This window comes from Podarcis bocagei (assembly GCF_964188305.1).
Source record: "Podarcis bocagei genome assembly, chromosome: 8".
In the NCBI taxonomy this organism is placed as follows: domain Eukaryota; kingdom Metazoa; phylum Chordata; class Lepidosauria; order Squamata; family Lacertidae; genus Podarcis; species Podarcis bocagei.
In genome coordinates, this window is record NC_138133.1 from 83,408,852 (window position 1) to 83,431,855 (window position 23,004).

The following is a 23,004-nucleotide window of genomic DNA, read 5'->3' on the forward strand; positions in this document are numbered from 1 at the left end:
AGGCCTTTGACCATGTTGGTTGCCCTCCTCTGGACACGTTCCAGTTTGTCAGTGTCCTTCTTGAACTGTGGTGCCCAGAACTGGACACAGTACTCCAGGTGAGGTCTGACCAGAGCAGAATACAGTGGCACTATTACTACTTATAAATGCAGCATTTGAGCATCGTCACCAGCACGGTCCCAGATTGGCGCATCATAGTTGTACAGTATTTCCAGGGGTGCTGTGGCTCCATCAGTAATTTTCATGCTTCCTACTTGTGAGTTTTTTCTGCTTCGCTCCATGACTGAGCACACGTTGGATGTTGCAGCCACTCTGCTGGAGTAGCAGCAAACTATCCCTGGTCCAGCATATGAGGAATACTGGATTGCTCTGTTTGTGCGTCTGACCTCTTCCGACTAGAAAATTGCAATCAGTCAGATCTGATGACAAGAATTTGGCCCAAGTCTCATGCCAAAAAGGTGAAGAATGCCTCTCAACCTGATACTGAGTGTCACTGAAAAACGAGCGGATTGAGCAGCTAATATAAAAGTTATGCAAGCATTTCAGGAGACCCTTCTCAATACCCCAGAAAACAGAGACTACTAATGCTCTGTCTTTCCTCCCACTGTTCTTCCAGGAGGATCGAAAGCTTACATGGCATCTTCTATCAGGATTTTATTACAGAACATCTGAAGAAGAAAGGGGCAATTGTGAAGTGTATTCAGCTCAGATGAAAGGTTGACACCGAGTGTTAAGGCGTAACAAAATCCCTGCAGCTTAAATAATGTGAACCTGCATTTCAGATGATCTACTGTAGTCAAAGCGGGCAGGGGAAATGCAAGAGTTTATCTTATATATGCCAGCTGCAAACCTTATGAAATAAATCTCTCTTTTTCTGTCTGGTGAAACTCTCTAGGGAAATTTTGTGTTATTTAAGTAACGTCTTTATGGGTTTGTGAAAAGAAAAAAGTTACAGTGCCCTAAACATCTCCATAGATCAGACGTTTTCAACCTTTTTTGGGTCCACAGCTCCCTTGACCAACTGCATTCTTTCTGCGGCACCCCTGTGGGCCTCAGGAGCCCAGTTATGTTACCCCTTGCCTGCAGAGTCAGCAGCCCCTCAGCCCGTTTAAACACCCGCCCTTGTGGAGGGTTCCCTCAGCCTCCTCTCTTCTCCCCTCTGCTTGGGAGTTATCAGGGCAGCCGCTGCTGCCGCCCCTGGTCTCTGAGCTCTCTGTCCCCCTACCTCAAAGAGAAGTGCCTCCTCACACTGCCCCACAAGGGCCGGAGAAGCCCCAGAGACACCATCCACCTAGGGAGCTTGTAGCCAGGGCTGCTGCAACAACAGCTGTGTAATAATAATAATAATAATAATAATAATAATAATAATAATAATAATAATAATAATAATAATAATTTATTATTTATACCCCGCCCATCTGGCTGAGTCTCCCCAGCCACTCTGGGCGGCTCCCAGTCGAGTGTTAAAACAATACAGCATTAAACACTAAAAACTTCCCTAAACAGGGCTGCCTTCAGATGTCTTTTAAAGATAAGATAGCTGCTTATTTCCTTCACATCTGAAGGGAGGGCGTTCCACAGGGTGGGTGCCACTACCAAGAAGGCCCTCTGTCTGGTTCCCTGTAACCTCACTTCTCGCAATGAGGGAACCGCCAGAAGCCCCTCGGCGCTGGATCTCAGAGTCCGGGCTAAACAATGGGGGTGGAGACGCTCCTTCAGGTATACAGGACCGAGGCCGTTTAGGGCTTTAAAGGTCAGCACCAACACTTTGAATTGTGCTTGGAAACGTACTGGGAGCCAATGCAGATCTCTCAGGACAGATCTCTTTGGGAGGCAGAGCTGCAAGAGGGCATCAGAGGAAGGGAGGGAAGGAAAGAGGGACAGAGGTCAGTGTTGCCCACAGCACCCCTGACCATCATTCAAGGCACCCCAGGGTGCCACAGCACACTGGTTGAAAACCACTGCTATAGATGCATTGGAGAAATCAATGTGGGTGAGAGAGAAAGAGAAAGGCAATGATATGTGCATGACAAAAGCTGCAAAAATCTCCAGCTTCCACTGTTCTGGAACATCTAACATCAGAAGAACAGCTTGAAATCCACCGCTGCACAAAACAAGGGGAGGGAAGAACTTGTTTATCTACATCTCAAAATCCTAATGGTGTCTTGTGTTGCGGGAGAAAAGAGCAGGTGATGTGCTGGCCTTTCTCCCTGCCCCCTTCTACTTCCCAAAAGACTTTTGGTCAGAGTTTAAGACAGTGCTTGATTCAGGATTGAAATGAGATGTCAGCTTGTAAAATCTTTGTAGACTGCTGAGTTCTGGGGCTACGAATGGTTAACAAAAAATGTGTGTGCACTTTTGCAAGTAGACACATTGTGAAAAACCCACACACAGCTTTGGAGCTCCTTAGAGAAAGGGCAGCATGCAATAATAGTATATACCCTTAAACAAAAAAAAGAAAGAAACTGTAAATATTTATGTAAGCTAATACCTTAAGACAAGGGGCCAAAGGAAATGGTCAAATTTGCACCACTGTTTAGGAAACATATAAAGTATCAACAGGAAACTTGATTGAAATCAATAATTTTAAACCAGTTTTCCCCCCTTGCTGATTGAAATCATGATGTGAATCACCTACTCTTCTATGTCTTCAATATTTGTCCCCCTCTGCAATCTTGATAACCGAAAGAAAAATAAAACGAAATGAAATTAGAGATTCTCAAGATTCTGAACTGCAATTGCAGCAATGCAGATGCCTACAATTTAAGAGCTACATGGGGGGGTGAATCTTTATGATGAGATAAAGGGAATGATGAGGTCTGCTTCAGATTGCAAATGTTTGGAGCTGTTCATTTTATTTTAATGGCTTCCTGAAGTAAAAGTTTCTAGGAGGGAACAGTTAACAGTTACCTGGAATTGCTTCGTGGGCTGTCAGAACTACACTTATAATAGGATTCTTAGCTCCCGAGAGCTGGTCTGCGTCCTTCGCTGAAAGGCTCTTCTCGGTTCTCTGAAGCCGTTGCCTCTTTGGTGTTCTTTCTCGCTCATCTTCCCTCCTGTCAAGGTCAACGTCAGAATCATTACCTAAAGAGCAAACATCGAAAAGAAGGTAAAAGGAGGAACACGTGGAGCACGGCAAAGTTTCACCCTCAGCGGCTTCCCTGGGTGTTCCACTCTGTTCTTGTAAAAGGAACCAGCCGGCAAAATGTTTGCTACTGTCCCTCGTGCACTTTGACATGGGGGTAAGGGGAGATCTAAAATGCGAAAATCAGGAAGCAGGAGGGGAACAATTTTGCGACCTCAGAAAGCTTTGCAGTCGAAGCCTGAGATCCAGGAGAGTGGGGGGCCTACAGTGCAAGAACTGAATGGGCACAGTGAGGTTACTTGCAAAGGTGGGAAATGGCATTTGAAATGGGGTTAACACACATAACACTATGCGGAGGAAGTAGAACTTCACTACCGTTGGAGAGTGTGAACGATACCGTGAGCAAAGCTGAGGGTACTGGGTACAGTTTATGATGGCCAGATGATACGGTTGCCATAATAAAAACGACAAAGAATTGATGCTTTTGAATTATGGTACTGGAGGAGACTCTTGAGAGTCCCATGGACTGCAAGAAGATCAAACCTCTCCATTCCTAAGGAAATCAGCTCAGTGCTCACTGGAAGGACAGATCGTGAAGCTGAGGCTCCAATACTTTGGCCACCTCATGAGAAGAGAAGACTCCCTGGAAAAGACCCTGATGTTGGGAAAGATGGAGGGCACAAGGAGAAGGGGATGACGGAGGATGAGATGGTTGGACAGTGTTCTCGAAGCTACCAGCATGAGTTTGACCCAACTGCGGGAGGCAGTGGAAGACAGGAGTGCCTGGCGTGCTCTGGTCCATGGGGTCACGAAGAGTCAGATACGACTAAACAACTAAACAACAACAACAATAAAAAAGACGTTTTTGGCCAAAGTTCTTGAGCAACCCTACCAGATGACAGCTGCAGGGGAAGGAGCCCCACAAAAGCCCTGTTAGTGGGTGCATTGCCCAGTTCCTCACAATCTGGACTTTTTGCTTTCTCCTCCTCTGCCTTCCATCTATATTTACAAGCTGTTTGTGGATGAACGGCAAGCCCATTCGTCTTAGAATGACTAAAACAAATGGGGGGGTTTTTTGAGAATTTTTTCCCCCTCGCAACAGCCTGATTGAGATGAATAGTCTTTACCCTGGTTCTGCATTCCTAAGGAACATTAAGCAATCAGTTTGAACAGCTGGCACTTTGATTTGGCAAACTAATAAACTGACCTCCTGTATCCAGATCTATGCGATTTAAATCCCAGTGTGGCATGCACAAGTAATTTAATGCTATGCTGCATCTGAATTTAGACTCCCATTTACGGGATGTTCACGTCTCTACTGTTGAGGAAGGCGGCTGTCAATGACATGTGAATCAGTATGTTCAACAGCATTTCGAGCTAGACTGTTGAAGCCATCAATATTTTCTGTTCAGCGTCCCTAATTGGTTCCTCCGCCATGTGTCGTGCATTCGTAATTGGAGGGGGCTCCCTGGTGAATCTGCAGTACATGTTTTGGTCCTTTAATTGGCACACTTTGAACTTGCTCTTCACTGGAGCGTTTGGGGTTTCCTTTTTAAAAAAAATCTTTACTACCACTCCCCTGCAGGACAGTTGCCATTTTCGCAATATATATATATATAAATGGAGAGGGAACAATTATTTCTGTAACGTTTGAACCAGGTGTGCAATGATGACCGGTGGCTTGGTGTTACGTGGGCCATTTGATCTAATTCCTGGCCAAGTGGGCATAATAAACTGGGCACCCAGGACACCGCTGTTGGTTTTAAGCTTCACCCTGGTCAGACAACCAACCATTTTTTCAGGTCCTGGAACCAGATAATATGGGTTGCCTTAGATAGGCATCTACAAGGGAGTTCTCTTTCGCTTCCTGAGCTGGAGAGTAACCTGTTATGTTGGAATCTGAAGCCCTCTTAGGGAAACTGGCAATGAAAACGAGAGCCTCTTCTGGGTCAGGTCGGGGTGGGGTGGGGTGAGGCATGGAAAGCCAGAGTTCTCGACAGTTCCCAGTGGGCCTTTCTAGCTGAGTTTGGGAAGATACTGTCTCACCAAAGGCTTAGACGCATCTGAAGCCTTAAAAAGGTTGGTAGGCAGAATGTTAACAATGTAATACAATCAAACCAACATCTTAGAGCTTGGAAAATGCCCCTTGGGCATTGTCCAAAAGATCCAGTGCATGGATAGCCAATGGGTTGGCCTCCAGATGTTGATGGACTACAACTCCCATCAACCAGCATGGCCAGCAGTCAGAGATGATGGGAGTTGTAGTCCAACATCTGGAGGCCAACCCATTGGCTATCCCAAGCTAGGCCGTATTTTATGTCAGTATCAAAAAGAAGGCATTGGGCAGTGGCAAGAATTAATTTCCTGCATGACATGGACTGGTTTATTTTTCTCATCACCTGCAGACAGAAAACTTGTTTTCTTCTATAAAAGCAGAAACCAATTTCAGCTGGAAAAACCATGAGTGGTCTATGTAAGAAACTGTTATCAAGCTCACATTTTACGGTTTTAATGAGTTTGTGGGGTCAAGGACAGCGAGTTTCAGTGATGTACATAAAGATCACATTTAAAAGCATTTACTAATCTCAATTATGCTAGAATAGTATAATAGTACTGCTGAAAATAACATGTGGAGGAGACAAGGGACACATGTCACAAATGAGGCAACCAGACGGCTTCCTTAAGCAATAAAATAAAGCAGAAAACAAAGAACATTACCCCACAAAGCTCCTTTTAAGTCCTGCCAGCTTTATTTAGATCTCATAGCACCAGATACTACCCAATGCTACCTATAAATTAATCTCTGGGGAAAGCAACATAGGCAACCAGCTTTAGTGGAAAATTTCCATGTATACTCAAAATTACCTCGCAAGTACAAAGTCAACGTGGGTGCTTAACTAAAAATGAAAACAGCCCACAAATGCAAGACGTTACCTATATAAATGGTGTGACGTACCTACTTTGAACCAAAATTCACCAGGTGCATTTTGCACATGGCTATCGGCCTCTTGAAACAAACTGAAGATGCCTGGGTGCCAGGATGGTGCCTGGCCTGGAGGCGCATGCCTGAGGATCCTCGGATCTTGACAGTTTTCACACACTGATACCCTATCCTATAGAATTCTATCAGTTATATTTTTATCTGCACAATCCAAATGAATTGAAAGGACCAAAATTTGAAGAATACAACTTTCGAGCTGTCTGGCCCCCAAATGGCGACTGCAACCCTGGTTTAAGGAGCAATTTGGCACCTAGCTTCTATATCTGAGCTTCTAACTCTGCTTTGAACCAAGGAGTATGCCCTGCCTAAGTGTTTCAAAGGCATCCATCCAATACAGTTTGAGTGTTAAGGCTCCTTTCTGTAACCTTCCAATACCTCCCTATAGTTGTCAAGCTGTGAAGCCACAGGGCCAAACTGTGTAAGACCATGGTTCTCCTGAATTTGCCCAGAGGCCCAATCAATCCTAAATGATCCTTAACGTTCAACAGCAGCTTGCCTGGCTGGCAACAGGAGCCACAACGGTAGACTTAGCAAACGAAAACACCAACTTTGTGTATGTCGGCTTTCCCCACGTGCAGACGTATTGTTCTTCTGTGGATCACAGCACATGCCTTCAGAAAAACACAAGAGAAAGCTCATCTACCTGCATCACCTTCCTCCTCCAAATCTTCGGGTTTGACGATAATGCAGATATGCTTCCGTAGCTGCCGGGAATTGGAGAATTTCCTGTTGCACTTCCGGCATTCCAGGTTGCCTGGCGGAACTTCCGCCAACTCCCCTCCTTCCTCGGGTCCCACTGGAGCAGCCTCGCTTGGAGTGCAGTTGCTGCTTTCTGCCAGTTCTTCATCAGCGTAAAATTTCTTGGTCGATCCTTTCGGCCTGCCTCTTTTCCTCTTCACTACGAGGAGCTCTGTTGGGAGGAATGTTAAGAAGTCGTCAAGCAGCTGTGCGTGGCTCTTAATGAGCACCTACACTGTTCTTTCAACTGGTAATGGGCGAGTTCATTCCAAGAGTAACAATAATAATTTATTATTTATACCCCACCTATCTGGCTGGGTCCCCACAGCCACTCTGGGTGGCTTCCAACAAAACACTAAAATACAATAACCTATTAACATTAAAAGCTTCCCTAAACAGGGCTGCCTTTAAAAAGGTAAAGGTACCCCTGCCCGTACGGGCCAGGGTTGTGCGCTCATCTCACTCTAGAGGCCGGGAGCCAGCGCTGTCCGCAGACACTTCTGGGTCACGTGGCCAGCGTGACAAGTTGAATCTGGCGAGCCAGCGCAGTACACGGAACGCGGGGGTGCTTTCGAACTGCTAGGTTGGCAGGCGCTGGGACCGAGCGACGGGAGCCCACCCCGCCACGGGGATTCGAACCGCCGACCTTTCGATCGGCAAGTCCTAGGCGCTGAGGCTTTTACCCACAGCGCCACCCGGGTCCCTAGGGCTGCCTTTAGATGTCTTCTAAAAGTTTGGTAGTTATTTTTCTCTTTGACATCTGGTGGGAGGGTGTTCCACAGGGCAGGTGCCACTACCGAGAAGGCCCTCTGCCTGGCTCCCTGTAACTTGGCTTCTCACAGCAAGGGAACCGCCAGAAGGCCCTCGGTGCTGGACCTCAGTGTCCGGGCAGAACGATGGAGGTGGAGACGATCCTTTAGTTATACTGGAACCAGGCCGTTTAGGGCTTTAAAGGTCAGCACCAACACTTTGAATTGTGCTCAGAAAGATTGCCTAACCTCAAGGCTGTTCCTGCATTTGAGTATCCTAAGACTTAATATATCAGGCTTCCTCAAACGCAGCCCTCCAGATGTTTTTTTGGCCTACAACTCCCATGACCCCTAGCTAGCAGGACCCGTGGCCAGGGATGATGGGAATTGTAGTCTCAAAAACATCTGAAGTGCAGAGTTTGAGGAAGCCTGTACTACAGGTTTGGTGGTTGGATTATGGGGTCGGCCAGCCCAAGTCCCAAGATTATACCCCAAAGGGCTGCCCTGTGTCCCAAGCACTTGCTGCTTCTAGTGGCAGCCAAGATACCATGTTTCTTCCTTGTGATATTGCATTTATGTGCAGGAGGTGCAGCTTTGCAAGAAAGTAGGAGAGCTAAGACTGGAGTACCAATGAGCCCTAGAGTCATAGATTCATATAATCTTCAAGTTGGAAGGGACCCAAGGGTTATCTAGTCCAAGGGTCATCAGAAATCTCAGCTGAAGCATCCATGTCAGATGGCCATTCAGCCTCTGCTTAAAAATCTCCAAGGAAGGAGAGTCCTCCACCTTTCGAGGGAGACAGTGCCACTGTCGAACAGCTCTTGCTGTCAGAAAGTTCATCCTGATGCTTAGTCAGAACCTAATTTCTTATAACTGGAAGCCAATGGCTCGAGTCCAACTCTCCAGAACAGGAGAAAACAAGCTTGTTCCCTCTTCCACGTGACAGCCCTTGAGAGAAAAATATTAAGACAAGGAAACTTCCGATTTGAAAGCTGTGCACATTAAAAACTAAACATTTGTTTTTGGGTCCGGATTTCTCTAAGCAGTTATTTCTAGGGTCTCATAGTGGGCAGCAAGTCTCCAAAGGGAGACCTTGCCTTGACTGACCATGGCAGGGTTATATTTCCCCCCAAAGTTTACTGCTTTTGTTCAGTCCATTTAACTCTGTCCCCTCATTTTCCATTTGAGGTGTGAAGATGTAGGTTTTTCGGGCAGGGGTGCAGAAACCTTGACAGTCCGACAGCTGAAATCCTTTCTGGGCACCTTTTGAAGGTCACATGCCAGGGGTCAGCAAGGCCAAAGCCCAAAATCTCCCTGTGTATTTGTTTCTACACATATCCCACCCCCACCTCTCTCTTTTCCATCCAGTCAAGGGACATTAGCATTTCACAGGCACATTCCAGCCAGATGGGGGGGACAGGTTCAAAGCAAGACCATTGGGGGGGTGCGGCATGGGGACAGTTCCAAGGTCCAAGCAGAAAGGTCTGGAGGGCCACATTGGACCCCAGGGCCACAGCCTCCCCATTCCTAGTATAGGAAAAGAGCAAGCACTGCCCTCATCTAATCTATTATGAAACCTGCCTGCCTGTCGGCTGGGGAGAACCGGCTCTTTTGTCATCTAGACTTTGGGAGGCCAGCAAATGCCACTCAAAGCCATGCATAAGTGGAGAAAACACATTCTGCCTGGACTAATATCCAGAGAGATGACATTTCAAAAAGAAATTGAGAAATAAACCATGTCAAGAGAAAAATCTTTATACTGTTCTTTCTCCAATGCACATTTTTCATCCAGGTGCCATCTAATAATTATGTAATTTTGTAAATTCTTTAACAGGCATGCACTGGGAAAAGGGGGGGAGGATTAAATGCTGTTGCTGCAGAAGAGCAAAACCGTGGCTACCGTGCTGGGAAAAAAACACCCTACATTTTCATTATTCCCTTGGGATGTGACTTAACATGTGCTTGGATTTTTAGAGCACTGAGCTTCATTAATTATTTGGTATAGATTCAGAATACATAGGGGAAAGTGTCGGAGGGGGGCAGGGAATGGACCTACCGGGTACAGTCATAACAAGCTATACCGCTATTCACACATACACAAAAGGAAAAGCAAAGCTGCCATTTAAAAAAGTAAAAAAAAACACACCCAACAACACAAAATTACTCTTATCAGACGGTGGTTGTAGGTGTAACATTTAGCTAGCTGATTTGCATCTAGGAATAGATTGCAAGCCTGCTGATTTTAGCTTCGTAGAACCCTTGATAGTTTTGAGCGCTTCAAAAACAATAACTCTAATGAATGACAGTCACACAAAGTCTTGATACCCTGAGGAGCAGGACTTTACAAAACGCACAGAAAGATCTGAAGATTATTTCCCCGCCATGGTTGGGGAGGTAGCTCAAGACGAGACATTAAAATCCCATAGCAAAAACTACACATGCTCTTTACCTTCCATCATATAACAAATTATACACTGTGGAAGCAAGTTTGCATCACCACTTGAAGGTAAGATTTTCGAGCAGTAAACGATTGGCCCATCACACAATGGCTTTTGGCATACAGGGAGATCACAACTCAAGTGAAATAATCCAAGACATGGAGGGGTCGCTCAATCTCTATCTGTTGGATGTTCACTGGAGATCAGAACAGAGCCTACATGTCTTGTAAACCCCAAATGAATGTGTGGGGGTCAGAAGAGTGACACCACTCCCTTTAAAAAAGAATGCCCGAAAAGGGTAACAAAATTAGAAATATTATTGTCCGTACTATCATTACCACATCTGCAATTTCCACAAATGCAAACAAATAGCCAGCTAATTCAGTGAGCAATAGGACTGAATTTAATCTATACATCAAGTCCTAGATATGTGCTGGGAGGTATTTCTAATTTATTAATTTGATTTATTATAGCCATCCTGGCTGACTTATAAACAATACAATATTTAAAAAATGCAATATAAAATAATTAAAGGGTGATATCCATTGTTAGTCACACCCAGAGTCCAGCCACTGAAATAACAGAAATTAAGCTAAATGGGTTGGCTCCGAGTCTGAGTAACATTGGATATCACCCAAAATCAACAATAAGCAATAACAGATGCTTCTTCCAGTACACTGACCCCTGAGCCTTGCTATCATTTATACAATAATGCAGGTGTGTAAAAAACAAAAAACCCCAGATTGTCTGTGCCAAGAAAGAACTGCCTCTGGACGACTGAGCAGAACAGCTTTGCAAATGTGGGTCCTTCCCTCTTTTTCTAGGCCACAGATGGCTTAGCTGGTAACTTTTGTAAAATCCAGTTGCCAAACTGGGCTTAGGAAGCCTTCATAATGACATCGAGCCTGGAATCCTTTATCATCAGGGCAATGTTGTTATTAAAAATGAGAAGTTGAAATTGTCACCCTATTTCGGTGGTGGAGTTGGCATGTCATCAGCAAAGTTGTTCAACCTTTGCTGTATGGTTTTATTTTTATTTTTATTTTAAATTGCTTAATAGCCCCAGTGTTAATTTTCCATTATAAATTATGAATAGTCCTTGTTCTGTCTTTGCATAAAAAGAGAGCTATTATCTGAAATGAATCACGGGGAGAGGTTTTTAATTTTTTTTTGCAAATACCAACATAACATTCAGGCAATCAGCTCATCAAATGACTGCAGTTTTATTTATTTTTTGTTGCATTGGTGGCTTTCCAAAGAAAAGCCTGAATTTTCCCTCTCATTGGTAGTTAGGCACAAAGTTGGGCACATTCAGCTTTCAAAAAGATGTGTCGGTTATCAAGTAAATGAGCCATGGCCACAACTCCTGCCACTTGAACGTGATAGCTACCATCACAAAGAAAGCCTCCACGTCGCTGCCGTTTATTTCTAGTGGTGACGTTCACAGGAGGACATCATGCCACATTGTGAGCCATGCTACACGTTACAACTGCAGTGCTGTCTCCTTGCCAGATGGAAGTTTGGTTTTTTCCCCTGTAATGGCAGCCTTGCAGCAGATATAATGGTACCCACATTATGGGGGCTGAAGTCTTGTCTGGAGACACCGACTTCTCATCTGGACACACAAAAACAATTCTAGACCTGCAGAAGGTAGCCTCCCATTCCTTCTCTTGCTTTGCTTGGCATTCAGCAACCCAGCTGCTACTATAATTGGCCACCAGGCAGGCAGGTTCATACGTGACACTCAGCCATGGAGTGCAAACGCACCAATGGCCAAACCTGGCCCTCCAGCTGTTTTTGGACTGCAACTCCCATCATCCCTAGCTAACAGGACCAGTGGTCAGGGATGATGGGAATTGTAGTTCCAAAAAAAAGCTGGAGGGCCAAGTCTGGCCATCGCTGAGCTAGAGCATCCTCTGGAAAGATGCCAAACCACAGCATCTGGCCTCCCAACCACCTGATCTCTTTGTGGTTGTGATGCCACAACTTCAGTCGCAACTGTGAAGGGAACAAGGAGAGGTGATCAGGTGGCAGAGAGCTTGTAGACTTCAGCAAGGAGTGTGGCACCTGCAACAGCATCCTGAAGGACATTTTCTGTGGCTGGGCCACCAGAGAAGGGAAAGGAAGAGGTGGCAGGAAAAGGAAAGTCCTGGGGTAGGGAGAGAAAACAGGATAACTGGGTGTTGGGGGATTGTGGGATGAATGTGAATGAAAGGTAATGGATTGGGGGGGTGCTTGTTCGTGAACAGGGGTGCGGAACAGTTAGTGCAGCTGTGTGAGGTTTCATGCACATACGCGCACAAAGCTGAGTCTGTGAAGTTGCTTCATTAAGGCTTCTTTTCTTTTACGAAAAGGAAGGGGGATAGCTCAACACATGAAGTTGCAGACATTAAGCAAATATTATAATTCATGAAACAAACAAATCCTCTGGCAGACTCATGAAACCATCAAAGCTTTCCATGCCTTATGCAGAGACATTTAATCACTGCAGTTGGAAGCGTTCATGAATTAAGCAAAAGACTTTCCTGCTGTCATGAATTAAGCAGAGGATCTGGTCGTTTCTGAGGCTGAAGCAATTTTATAAATTTAACATAACGCAAAGAACAGCGGTAATAATTATTTGCATCCTTGCCGACTTCTGGCCGTACCTTCTCCGTTTTTATTTAGATTTGCTGGCGTCGTAAGAGGTCTGAGAGGAATAACGATGTCATCCACCTTAATCCCTTCTTCAGAATGCTTCTCGGAGACATGAGACAGCAGTTGTGACTGGTTCGGGGAAAATAAGTTACAGAGCTTGCACATAAAGATGGATCTGTTTCCTGGAAAATATAACATAAATTAAGGTGGGTTATTAACTTCTTTTCCCATTTTAACAGTTAATCTGAAAAAAGGAAACCCATGAAATTATTCAAGTCAAGATCTTTTTTGTTGTTAATTTGGTTTGATCGCTGAGAAGCAATACATAGTGGTTGCTTTCCCCCCCCCCCCAAAAAAGTACAACAAGCCCAGAGTTTTTCACTGTCGCTCTGCTTGCACTGATAGTTCCATAACAGTGGGAACTGGAGGCATGCAGAGTGCCCTGGATAGCCGCCTACTGCTAAAAGAAAGGAATAAAAAAGGTATCTAGATTAATGGCACATGGTGTGCCTTGCAGGAGTGTGCTTTGTACTCTTCCTGTAGGTAAGCAGCACCTCTCAGAGCAGTTGAAATGGTGATGAACATCCCAGTACTGTATTTCACTACACCACGCACGATTCATATAATGCTATGCCCACGGAACACATAAAAGTTGGTCATCTCATGCTATTGGATCATGAGCGTAATCTACACTCTTTTGGCTCTTATCTCTCTATGATGGCAAGGGGGGAAATATGCTTTCCGGACCGGCCTTACTGTTTGGCAGTGTATGGCACGTGTCTCAAGTGGCTGAATTTGGGCAACAAGAAAAACAAGCAGATTGTTAGTTAATTGATTAGGTTGCTACCTGATTATGACTGCCCGCTTGCACTACAGATGTCTGCTTTCCTTCTCCCTGTAGCTACATGCGTACCCAAAATCTGCTCCAGAAGGACCCCTCCCAACACCCTAAAATAGATTTTAGGAGCATGACTGCAGCCAGGAAAGAGGGAGGGGCTGCTGCACAAGAACAAACCAGATCACACAATACTGGATGTCACCCTTCATTATTATTGTATTTTTACTCCCAGGGTGATATGATCGTAGGATCATCTGCTTGGGTAGCAAAATAGCTCTACTGGCCTTGGGATACTGCAGTGGTGGACTCAACCACTTTCTGTTCTACCTCAAACAACAAAATATATTGGTTTTACTTTCCATACTTGACATGCTGTACTCGCATGCAATCAGGCATCCTTAAAATTAAAGCATGATACTTTATTTGCATCAGCCATAGGCCATAGCAACAAAAGAACATTGCAATATACACAAAACAGAAATAAAAAGTTGATTATATAAAACACAGATTATATGAAACACAGTCAAATAGTGGATCTTATTCTGATTGCCCCAGCTAAAAGCCCTGCAACCTTTGCTGTCACCTGCTCATCTGTGGCAGTGGTTGGGCGACCCGGAATGGACAATAAAAGAGGGGTGATAATCTCATTCCTCAAGTCTTTATAAAGAGTGCAAGCCAGAAGGGCATGCACCACCAATTCGGTGCTGTTATCTCCACAGGGACATAAGCGTTTTTCGTGTGGAATCTGGTAGAATTGTCCCTCAAGTACAGCCGAGGGCAATACATTCAACCTTGCAAGAATAAAAGGGCATCTATATTTTGGGGTTGCCAGGTTATGCAGATAGGGCACCAGAGAATCAAAATGGGAAGGTGGATTCATAGCATGCCTTTCTCTGGTGTCATTACAGATAAGGAGTGAGCTGTACACAGCAAACAAGCAACGGGGAAATGGCTGCTGAGCTGCACACACCATTGTGAGGCCTGAGGAGGTCATGATGATGATGCCTCTCCAGCTGCTGTTATTGGCTGTGGATATCCTGTGATGTCACAAAAGCACATGGAAGCTCAGTGGATATACAAAAGCAACCCAAGGAGAAAGCCCAAGGCAAAAGCTTGAAGAGGACACGGTGGACAACAGCTGTGTTATTCAGTACTTGGTGGTCTCCTTCCGCATGGAGGCGAAGTGGCAAATGGAAGGAGGCCATCATCCATCAATGAGATGCTGTGGAGCAACGAGTACATAAGTGTACCTGCTGAGCAGGACCGCGGCTTAAAAGCGGCAGATATCCATGGTTGGAAGCTGCCGATGGACCTGGCAGAAGCTGTGATTAGCATGTGGAAGCCCGGGATGCCGCAGGGCTGAAGGAGGCTGAAGTTTGTGAACGTAAGCTGGTTGAAATTCACCTTCAGAAGACCACTGACAAAAGCTGTGTGGATATTTGTGGGTTGATGCTGAGGTAAGTATGAATGGAGAGTGTGGACATAGGTCACCCACCAGACACGGTATGCCTGGGAATTGCATGTTCAGATAGTGGTGTAGGCTGCCCTCCAGGTTCTGAGCGAATGAACCACTGGATATTCATGGATGGAAGCCAGCGGAGGTTGACAGACTGGCCAGTGGAGGTGGCTGGATGATAACTGTTGAATGAGGGCCAATCCCCTCACCGTATCTGTGTTTGCCTTTCATGGACGTCACAAGCCAACGAAGCTTTCCCCGAAAGCAGCAATGAAGGGGACAGCAGAGCATAAGCAAGCCATCTTCTACCTTCTAAATCAAGGTATTTCTAAATACATCTAAGTAACGTTCATGACATTCCCCTTTCCAGTACCAGGATGTGAGGCTGTGCAGATGCATCCCTAAGCAGTTGCCACGGGCTACAAACTTCCTGTGATGTCACAAATGGACAGGGTGGCGAGGCAGTTACTAGTGGGAGGTGGCTGGAAGAAGTGAGAAACCCCAGTAGAAGGTTCGGGGGAAGTTGGGGTAGGTAGACAGGGCCAGCTGGATATGCAGAAGTTGAATATAGGCTGACTCCCTTTTGCCAACGTTTTGTTCTCTCGGGGCTCCTGTACCTGTCTTGCCTAGATCGCTTGGCAAGAGTCCCAGCCCTTTAACGGTTCCTGCATTTCTGCAGAGCACCAAAAACTGCAGAAAATGAAATGAGTCCCCGCGCCCACTGGACCCAGCGCATGCTCCTTTGCAACATCCAAAGCTGACGGTAGTCAGGAAGAGCTGCCCGATCTCTCAAGCATAGACAAGAGAACATGTGGCCTTCCAGATATTATTATTATTATTATTATTATTATTAAGGCCCCGATCTGACTGGGTTGCCCAAGCCAATCTGGCAGGCTTCCAACAAGTTATAAAACCACAGAAAAACACCAAACATTAAAACCTTCCCTGTACAGGGCTGCCTTAAGATGTCTTTGGGAAGTCATATAATTCTTGTTGTTTTATTAGAGCGTTTATTAATTTTCCAATAAAAACATCCAATTAGCATATCAAATCATAATCCAATAAAAATAAAAAACTAAAATAAAAAAACTTCCAATTGTTGGGAAGACATATAATTGTTTATCTCTCTGAAATCTAATGGGAGGGCATTCCACAGGTGAGGCACCACTACCAAGGAGACCCTCTGCCTAGTTCCCTGTAACTTTACTTCTTGCAATGAGGGAAGCACCAGAAGGCACTCAGAGTTGGACCTCAGTGTCCAGGTTGAATAACTGGAGTGCAGATCCTCCTTCAGGTATACAGGACTGAAGCCATTAAACTCCATCCTGATCCTTGGGCCATGCTGGGGTTTATCTGTCAGGACATGTGATCCTCATGCATGCTTTAAAGGCTTTTATTCTATTCTGTTTATTCTCAAGATAGTCATTTTTTTTGCAGAAGATGAAGAAGAAAGCTTGCAGATCTGATCTACCTAGCTCGGACTTAGCAACACTTATCTTACATGTGCCAAGAAGTTTGGTGCTATAATGTACTGTGGTTTAGTTGAGCGAACTTCACGCTTGCAAACCGATTCCCTGCCCGTAAAGTCAGAATGATAATGAACAGCTTCTCATATTGGTTGCAAGGATGAATGGAACTGGAGAGGGAAATCACACAGCACACTGTATAAATAATTACTAATAATAAGAAGGCTGCCACCGATCCCCGTAGCAGCTGAACAAATATGCAACGGGTAATTGATAAATCAGTTGATAATTAGGCTGGGAATCAACAGGACAATAACAGAAACAGCCACTTAAGGGCAAAGAATCAAATAAACAATATTCCAAATTAAGTATGAATGGAATTGATGAGGAGGCTGTGGGTAATTAACTAGGAGGGGAAGTCAACAGAGCAATTAATTAGACAATGAATAAAATATGCAGAGAATCAAAGAAGCTGTTAATCGGCTAAGTATGCAGGTACACCATGAGCGGAACGACAGTGGAATTATTCAGCCTGCTGCACACAAACTTCTCCTACCAACCTAAAATCTAATTTATTTCAGGACCAGTTTATTTGACACAAAAGCATTGTGAAAATAAAAACTAATCAACTGTTGTCATTGTACCAGTCAAAACACACCCTCCTAGGGCTGCAATTCTAAACATTCTTAGTAAGGAGTAAGCACCACTGGATGAAGTGAGACTTACTTCTGAGTAAACATGTAGGATCTCACTGTTAATTTCCTTACAATGCCCTGTTCTTGCAAGTGCTGCATTCCACAGCAGGAGGAAATAGACTGGGCTCCTTGCTACACACAAAGCTGTACCTCGGTTCTCAAACTGTGGGGCAAAATCTCAGAGACTCCCTCTGCTACACCAAGCAACACTCTGCCATCAGGGGTCAGATGAATGCTCAAGAGTGGTTGGCATAAAGACAGCACCTCATCCTCTCCTTCTTCTTGGACCAAAATGGGGTGCCCTCCTTCTGCCTGGATGTATGATTCCTATTTGGTCTCGGTTGCATTGGATAACTAGGAGCATCACTAATAATAGATGGAGCGACACTTTCAGCCTTCCGTCGATCAGACTCTCCAGACAATGGGAGAGCTAACTCCTTTGGCCCTGCCACCAGCCCCACGCCCACCCCCCATTGGTAAGGCAGCTGAGGACAAAGCAAAGGGCCTTTCATTGAAGCTACTCACCTGGCACCTATTTTACAGAGCGGCTATTTGCACAGGCGTTGAACGAGAAATTGATTTACGCTGCTGCAGCTAAGATTTTATGGTTATTTTATAGCCGCTTTGTTATTTACTGTTTTACAGCTGCTTTGTTATTTCTTAACTCTTTTATTGATAGCTTTTAATTGCTTTTATTTATTTCTGCTGTTTTAAATACTGGGTGCCCGCTGTGATGTTATTTGGAGGGGGGGAGTGTCAAGAGCAATACAAAAACAAGGTGCCGGTGCAGTTAACTCTTTATTCAAAGAAACCAAAGCAGCGCAGGCCTGGTGATCCTAAAAACTCTTCCCAGTAAGTCTTGTCCCAATGAGGCAGTTGCAAGGACTGAAGGCCCCTGCCTTCCTACCCCTCTCTAAGGCTGCTCTGCTCTTTTCATTTCTCTGTGCTCTGGCTGATAAAGGTTCCCTGCATCTGCAACATCTGAAACGGAGTCTTTTCTACTCAAGGATGCCTCCCCTGTGATGAAGAGCCTTGAACTTTACTGGCCATGCAAACACTGCTGAAGAAAACAACCTGAAAAATCTCAAAAGGCACCCACCTTCCATTCTGGACATAATGCAGATTTTACTTAACTGTAGTTAATTAATCACCTGCCTTTTATCCAATCAATCAGCCAAAATTATTTAACTGACTAGCAACCCTGATTATTAAGTCAACAGCTAGCAAGTTAAGTGTGGCATCCAGCTGCTTGGTTTGAAAGAACCTCCTTCTGCGTGCAAACAGCAACCTCTAGCAGCCACTTGCAGCAGCTGCAACACAGAGCTCAAGACCAGAGAGACACTGGCAAATGTTATTCCAAGGAGGGCTGATTCAAATAGGGGGGTGGGGGTGGGAAGGAAGGGGGCAAAAATATTTTCAGCAGCACTGACAAAACATCTCCTTCAGAAGTCTTTTGTTATTTTTCTTTATGAGGAGGTGGAACAAAAAGAGGACAGTTCAAAGTAAGAACTTGCAGCAGCGGTGTATTGGTAGTTACAAAAGTCATCCGCAAAGCACAAAAGGCAACAGGCTAGGATCGGGTGGAGGAAATGGCAGCAAATCCAAGAGATCAAACAGGAAAAGGCTATAGCAGAAACGCAAGAAGGACAGAGGCATCATAAACGGAAGTTCTACATACATAGGAATGGCAATCTGCAATTTCTAAACTTCTAAAGCTTGAGGTGCCAGGTACTCAAAAGGGTGCCTAGTAGGTCTTCCTGCTTTTGAAGCCTTGCATGTCTTTACTAAATGCACAGAAGGCTTATGGAAAGAAAGCCATGGACAGACAGAATCATAGAACTGTAAAGTTGGAAGGGACCACAAGGGCCATCTAGCCCAACCCCAGGCAATGCAGGAATATTTTGCTCAACATGGGACTCAAACCCACAACTCTGATCAAGAGTTTCTTGCTCTACTGACAGATCTACCCCACATAGTTACTCAGAAGAGTGCCCCACTTACTTACCCTGGACTTACTCCCAGGTAAGCGTGTGTAGGACTGCATCTTAAATGGAATCTGACTATTTGCCTGTGCAATAACTCGTTTTAGTAGTGATGTACTATCTAGGAGTCCACATAATTTTGAGAATAACCCCCACTGTGACAACTCAGAAGTTAGGCACTGGGTCAGAACAAAAGGTTTAGATCCTTGTTATACATGACGACCCACAACAAACCAACTTCAACGGCAAAGGCTAGCTAAAGCTTTTTCAAAATGCAAGGGCATGAAGCATGGAACTCCTGAGTAAGCAGATGCATTGTTTTATACATTCTGGATGCCCCATGATCATATTATAAAGAGGCTGCATTCTACGCTATAAATCCAGCACTGCTAGTTTTTGCTTTTCCTTTCCAATGTATTTCTTAACAATAAAAAAATTAGGTGGGGTGTGAACAAATTTTTATTCTGAAAATGTGGCCAATAGGGCATAGGACCACTGGTCTAGGAAAAGTGGAAATGAGCTTCTTTTCTTTCTCCCCCCTTTGAATTTGTGGGGCATTGCGGAAGAACTATGTCAATCAACATTTGATGATCTCCTTCTACCAGTCCACAACAGAAAGTGTCCTTTCATACTGCATCACGGTGTGGTACGCTGGTTTGACATCATCTTATAGGAAGTGCCTACAGAGGGTGGTGATATTATGGACTGCCCCGTGAATCCGCTGGATGAAATAGCGGAAGAATGTTGCCTCAGGAGAGTGAAGAAAATTCTCAGGTATGATTCACACCCTGGCCGGCAATTTCTTGATCTGCTGCCCTCAGGCAGAAGATATACAAGCATGATTAGTCGCACCAACAGGGTAAAGAACAGCTTCTATTCGTGGGCTGTTAGGCTGCTGAATGAAAAAATAACAACAGGGCAACTGACTTTTGGGTTTGGTGGGTGTGCATCAGTAAACGAGGGAAATTAAGACTACACGAGCACCCCCCACTCAGCTCTCTTAATCTCACTGTATACAGGTTGTAAGGTAAAGGTAAAGGGACCCCTGACCATAAGCTCCAGTCATGACCGACTCTGGGGTTGCGACGCTCATCTCGCATTATTGGCCGAGGGAGCTGGCGTACAGCTTCCGGGTCATGTGGCCAGCATGACTAAGCCGCTTCTGGCAAACCAGAGCAGCGCACGGAAACGCCGTTTACCTTCCCGCCGGAGTGGTACCTATTTATCTACTTGCACTTTGACGTGCTTTCGAACTGCTAGGTTGGCAGGAGCAGGGACCAAGCAACGGGAGCTCACCCCGTCGCAGGGATTCGAACTGCCGATCTTCTGATGGGCAAGTCCTAGGCTTTGTGGTTTAACCCACAGCGCCACCCGTGTCCCATATACAAGCTGTACAAGTGACATTAAATATTTCAATTCAATTAAAAGCAGGATGGGCAGCTTTAGCCGAGGTTATCGATGGGACAGATAAAAAGCAGCGCTTCCTTCACTCGGTGCCACAGTTAGGCTTCTCTGTTCCATTAACGAGGTTTCCCATTCCAAAGCCTCGGCGGCTGGATAGCTCAATAGGTAGAGCACGAGACTCTCAAACCCCAAGGGTTGTGGGTTCGAGACCCGCGTTTGGGCGAAAAATAGGTGGGCGCAGCTGGAAGGGCGTGGCGCTTCCATTATGAGAAGAGGACATCGGGCAGCTTCGCTCTCCTCGCGTCCTTAAGAAAAAGTCGCTTTCTCCGCCCTGAGGACCACAGCCAACCAGGTTGTGCGCACCGAGATGACAAGCCAGACGCGCGCGCAAGCGCACACGCACACTTCCGGTTCCGACGCCATGCCCGCCCACCACTGAACCGGAAGTGCAGGTGACGACGACGCCCGCTCGGGACTCTCGCGCCACGTCCCGTCAGGCCCCGCGCGGGGGCGGAATCCCTCCGCCGACGCGATTTCCATGTATTAAAAAAGGCCCCCCTCGGCGCCCGCACTCACCTGCCGACGGAGCTTCCATGGCCGGATATGAGGGTGGGGGGGGGTGGTAATAAAAACCGTAGAATTAAAAAAGAGAGGAAGAACTAGCACTTTCGTCCCCTCAAGAGAAGCGCCGCTGCCACCGCCATATCCTGCTCTCAAATTCGAGGAGCGCTAACGTTTTGTTAAAAATAAATAAATACGTATCTATACACGGGAGCGCATTATTAAGCTGCTGTTATTATTAAAACGGCGGCGTGCAGGCCGCGGCGGGGAAAAGGTTATGGCGAATCTGCCGCGTCCCACATGGCGGCTTCCTTCGTCTTCCTCGAGTGACGTAGAAGAGGGAGGTGGGCGGGGGGGTGAAACGCTCCCCCGTTGGGCAGGTCCGGGCACGCGCCTGAGCGGCCGTTGGACGGCGCGCGAGAGCTCCCGCTCCTGATTGGCCGGCCCAAGCTCTCCCACCCTGCTTAGGGCGCATGCGTCGCTCCTAGTCTGCGAGCTTTTTATTAGAGTCCTGGCTGCAGTAGTAGACATCACCCTAGGAAAATATGTATTTTTTATTTTATATTACGTTATGCAGGTTCAAATTCAGGGTTGTGTCGCTGATTGGTTAATCTAGAATGTTGCTTCTCTCCCCCCTTTAACCGGGCAGTTTCATTTTATTTTCAATTATTATTGCTGGTTCGATATATGTGGCCTGATCTAAGCTGAACAGGGGAATTGCTACCATAGAGATATATATTACATCTGTCCGTCTTGCTGTACCAGATCTAAATCTCTTGCTGCCGTTCGTTAGTCTGCATGCTGCCACAGCCAGCTGTTTCCTCTCTAATTTTTATTAAATTTTCTGTTTTACAATTTAAAATACTCCTTGAAACAACCTTAAAATATCATTGGCTTCTCTTCTTCTCTTTCCATGGTTCATTTTGCATATCATACATCCCTGCGTATTTTACAAAAACTAAACCATTCTGTATTCCATTATTGCATCCATCAAAACTTATCCCCCCCCCCAATGTCTCAGCAAATGAAACGGATTTGTAAAAATGTTACATGGAAAAAATACGAGAGACATTACACATAATTCTGTAAAACAAGAAAATCTTTAATAAAATAAAATAAAAAATTTACACTGTGGAATTTATCTTAATGCTGACATTTTCAGGTGTACACAATTTCCCCCTATATTCAGTAAACGTTTTCCAATCTTCTCTAAACATATGTTCTTCTTGTTCTCTTATTCTGTATGTTTAGTCTGCAACTAAAGAAGAATGGCAATTTATGACAGAATATGCACAGCTTGCAGATTTATCATATAGAATAAGGGCAGCTGATTTCTCTTAAGAGGGAGCGTGAAAGGGAGTAACATGTCCCTAAAGCCATCACTGGCGTCATACTCCCTTTCTGGCTCAATTCAAAGTACTGGTTGTATTAAAAGCCCTTAACTCTGGGCCATGTTACCTGTTCTCAGAGCCACCTCAGGTCATTCGTAAAGCACCAAGGACGTGGCCTTTTCTAAGATGTTTTCACAACTCCAGAACGCTCTTCTGTCAACAACAGCTTGCTTTTTATGTGTCTTTTAACAGAAGTTGAAGGTACTCCTTATTTTGTCAGGCTTTTAATAGGCAACACCTAGTTTCATTTCTGTTTTAACATCCTTTTATTGAAGGATGCATGCACACGAAAGCTTATACCAAGAACAAACTTTGTTGGTCTCTAAAGTGCTACTGGATAATTTTTTAATTTTTTTATATATTTCGACTGCATCAGACCAACACGGCTACCTACCTGAATCTTTTTACTGTTAGGTTTTTCCCCTAAGTGAACCATACGGCATATTCTTTGTTACTGCTTTTAGAAACGGTTTGCTAGACTTTCAGAGGTTACATAACGTGGTTTTATGAGTATGTTGTGCACCACCCTCTGGGCACTTTTAGCAGAAGAGCAGGCTGTAAGA

General features: G+C 45.2%; 1 protein-coding gene across 3 annotated transcripts in view; it reads right to left on the reverse strand.

Moving 5' to 3' along the window:
* ZFAT (zinc finger and AT-hook domain containing) overlaps window positions 1-21,387 on the reverse strand; it is an 81,831-nt gene extending 60,444 nt beyond the window's left edge. The window contains exons 1-4 of one of the 3 annotated variants that reach the window (XM_081204368.1): window positions 21,066-21,387; window positions 12,660-12,830; window positions 6,730-6,996; window positions 2,911-3,084 (exon numbers count right to left, since the gene is read on the reverse strand). In XM_081204368.1, the coding sequence (XP_081060494.1) occupies window positions 2,911-3,084; window positions 6,730-6,996; window positions 12,660-12,830; window positions 21,066-21,084 (631 nt within the window). In that variant the 5' untranslated portion in view covers window positions 21,085-21,387. Of the gene's footprint in view, window positions 1-2,910; window positions 3,085-6,729; window positions 6,997-12,659; window positions 12,831-14,069; window positions 15,614-17,253; window positions 17,277-21,065 lie in introns of those variants that run through there. The other 2 variants (XM_081204370.1, XM_081204369.1) reach the window with 2 other exon arrangements.
* Window positions 21,388-23,004: the final 1,617 nt, after the last annotated feature.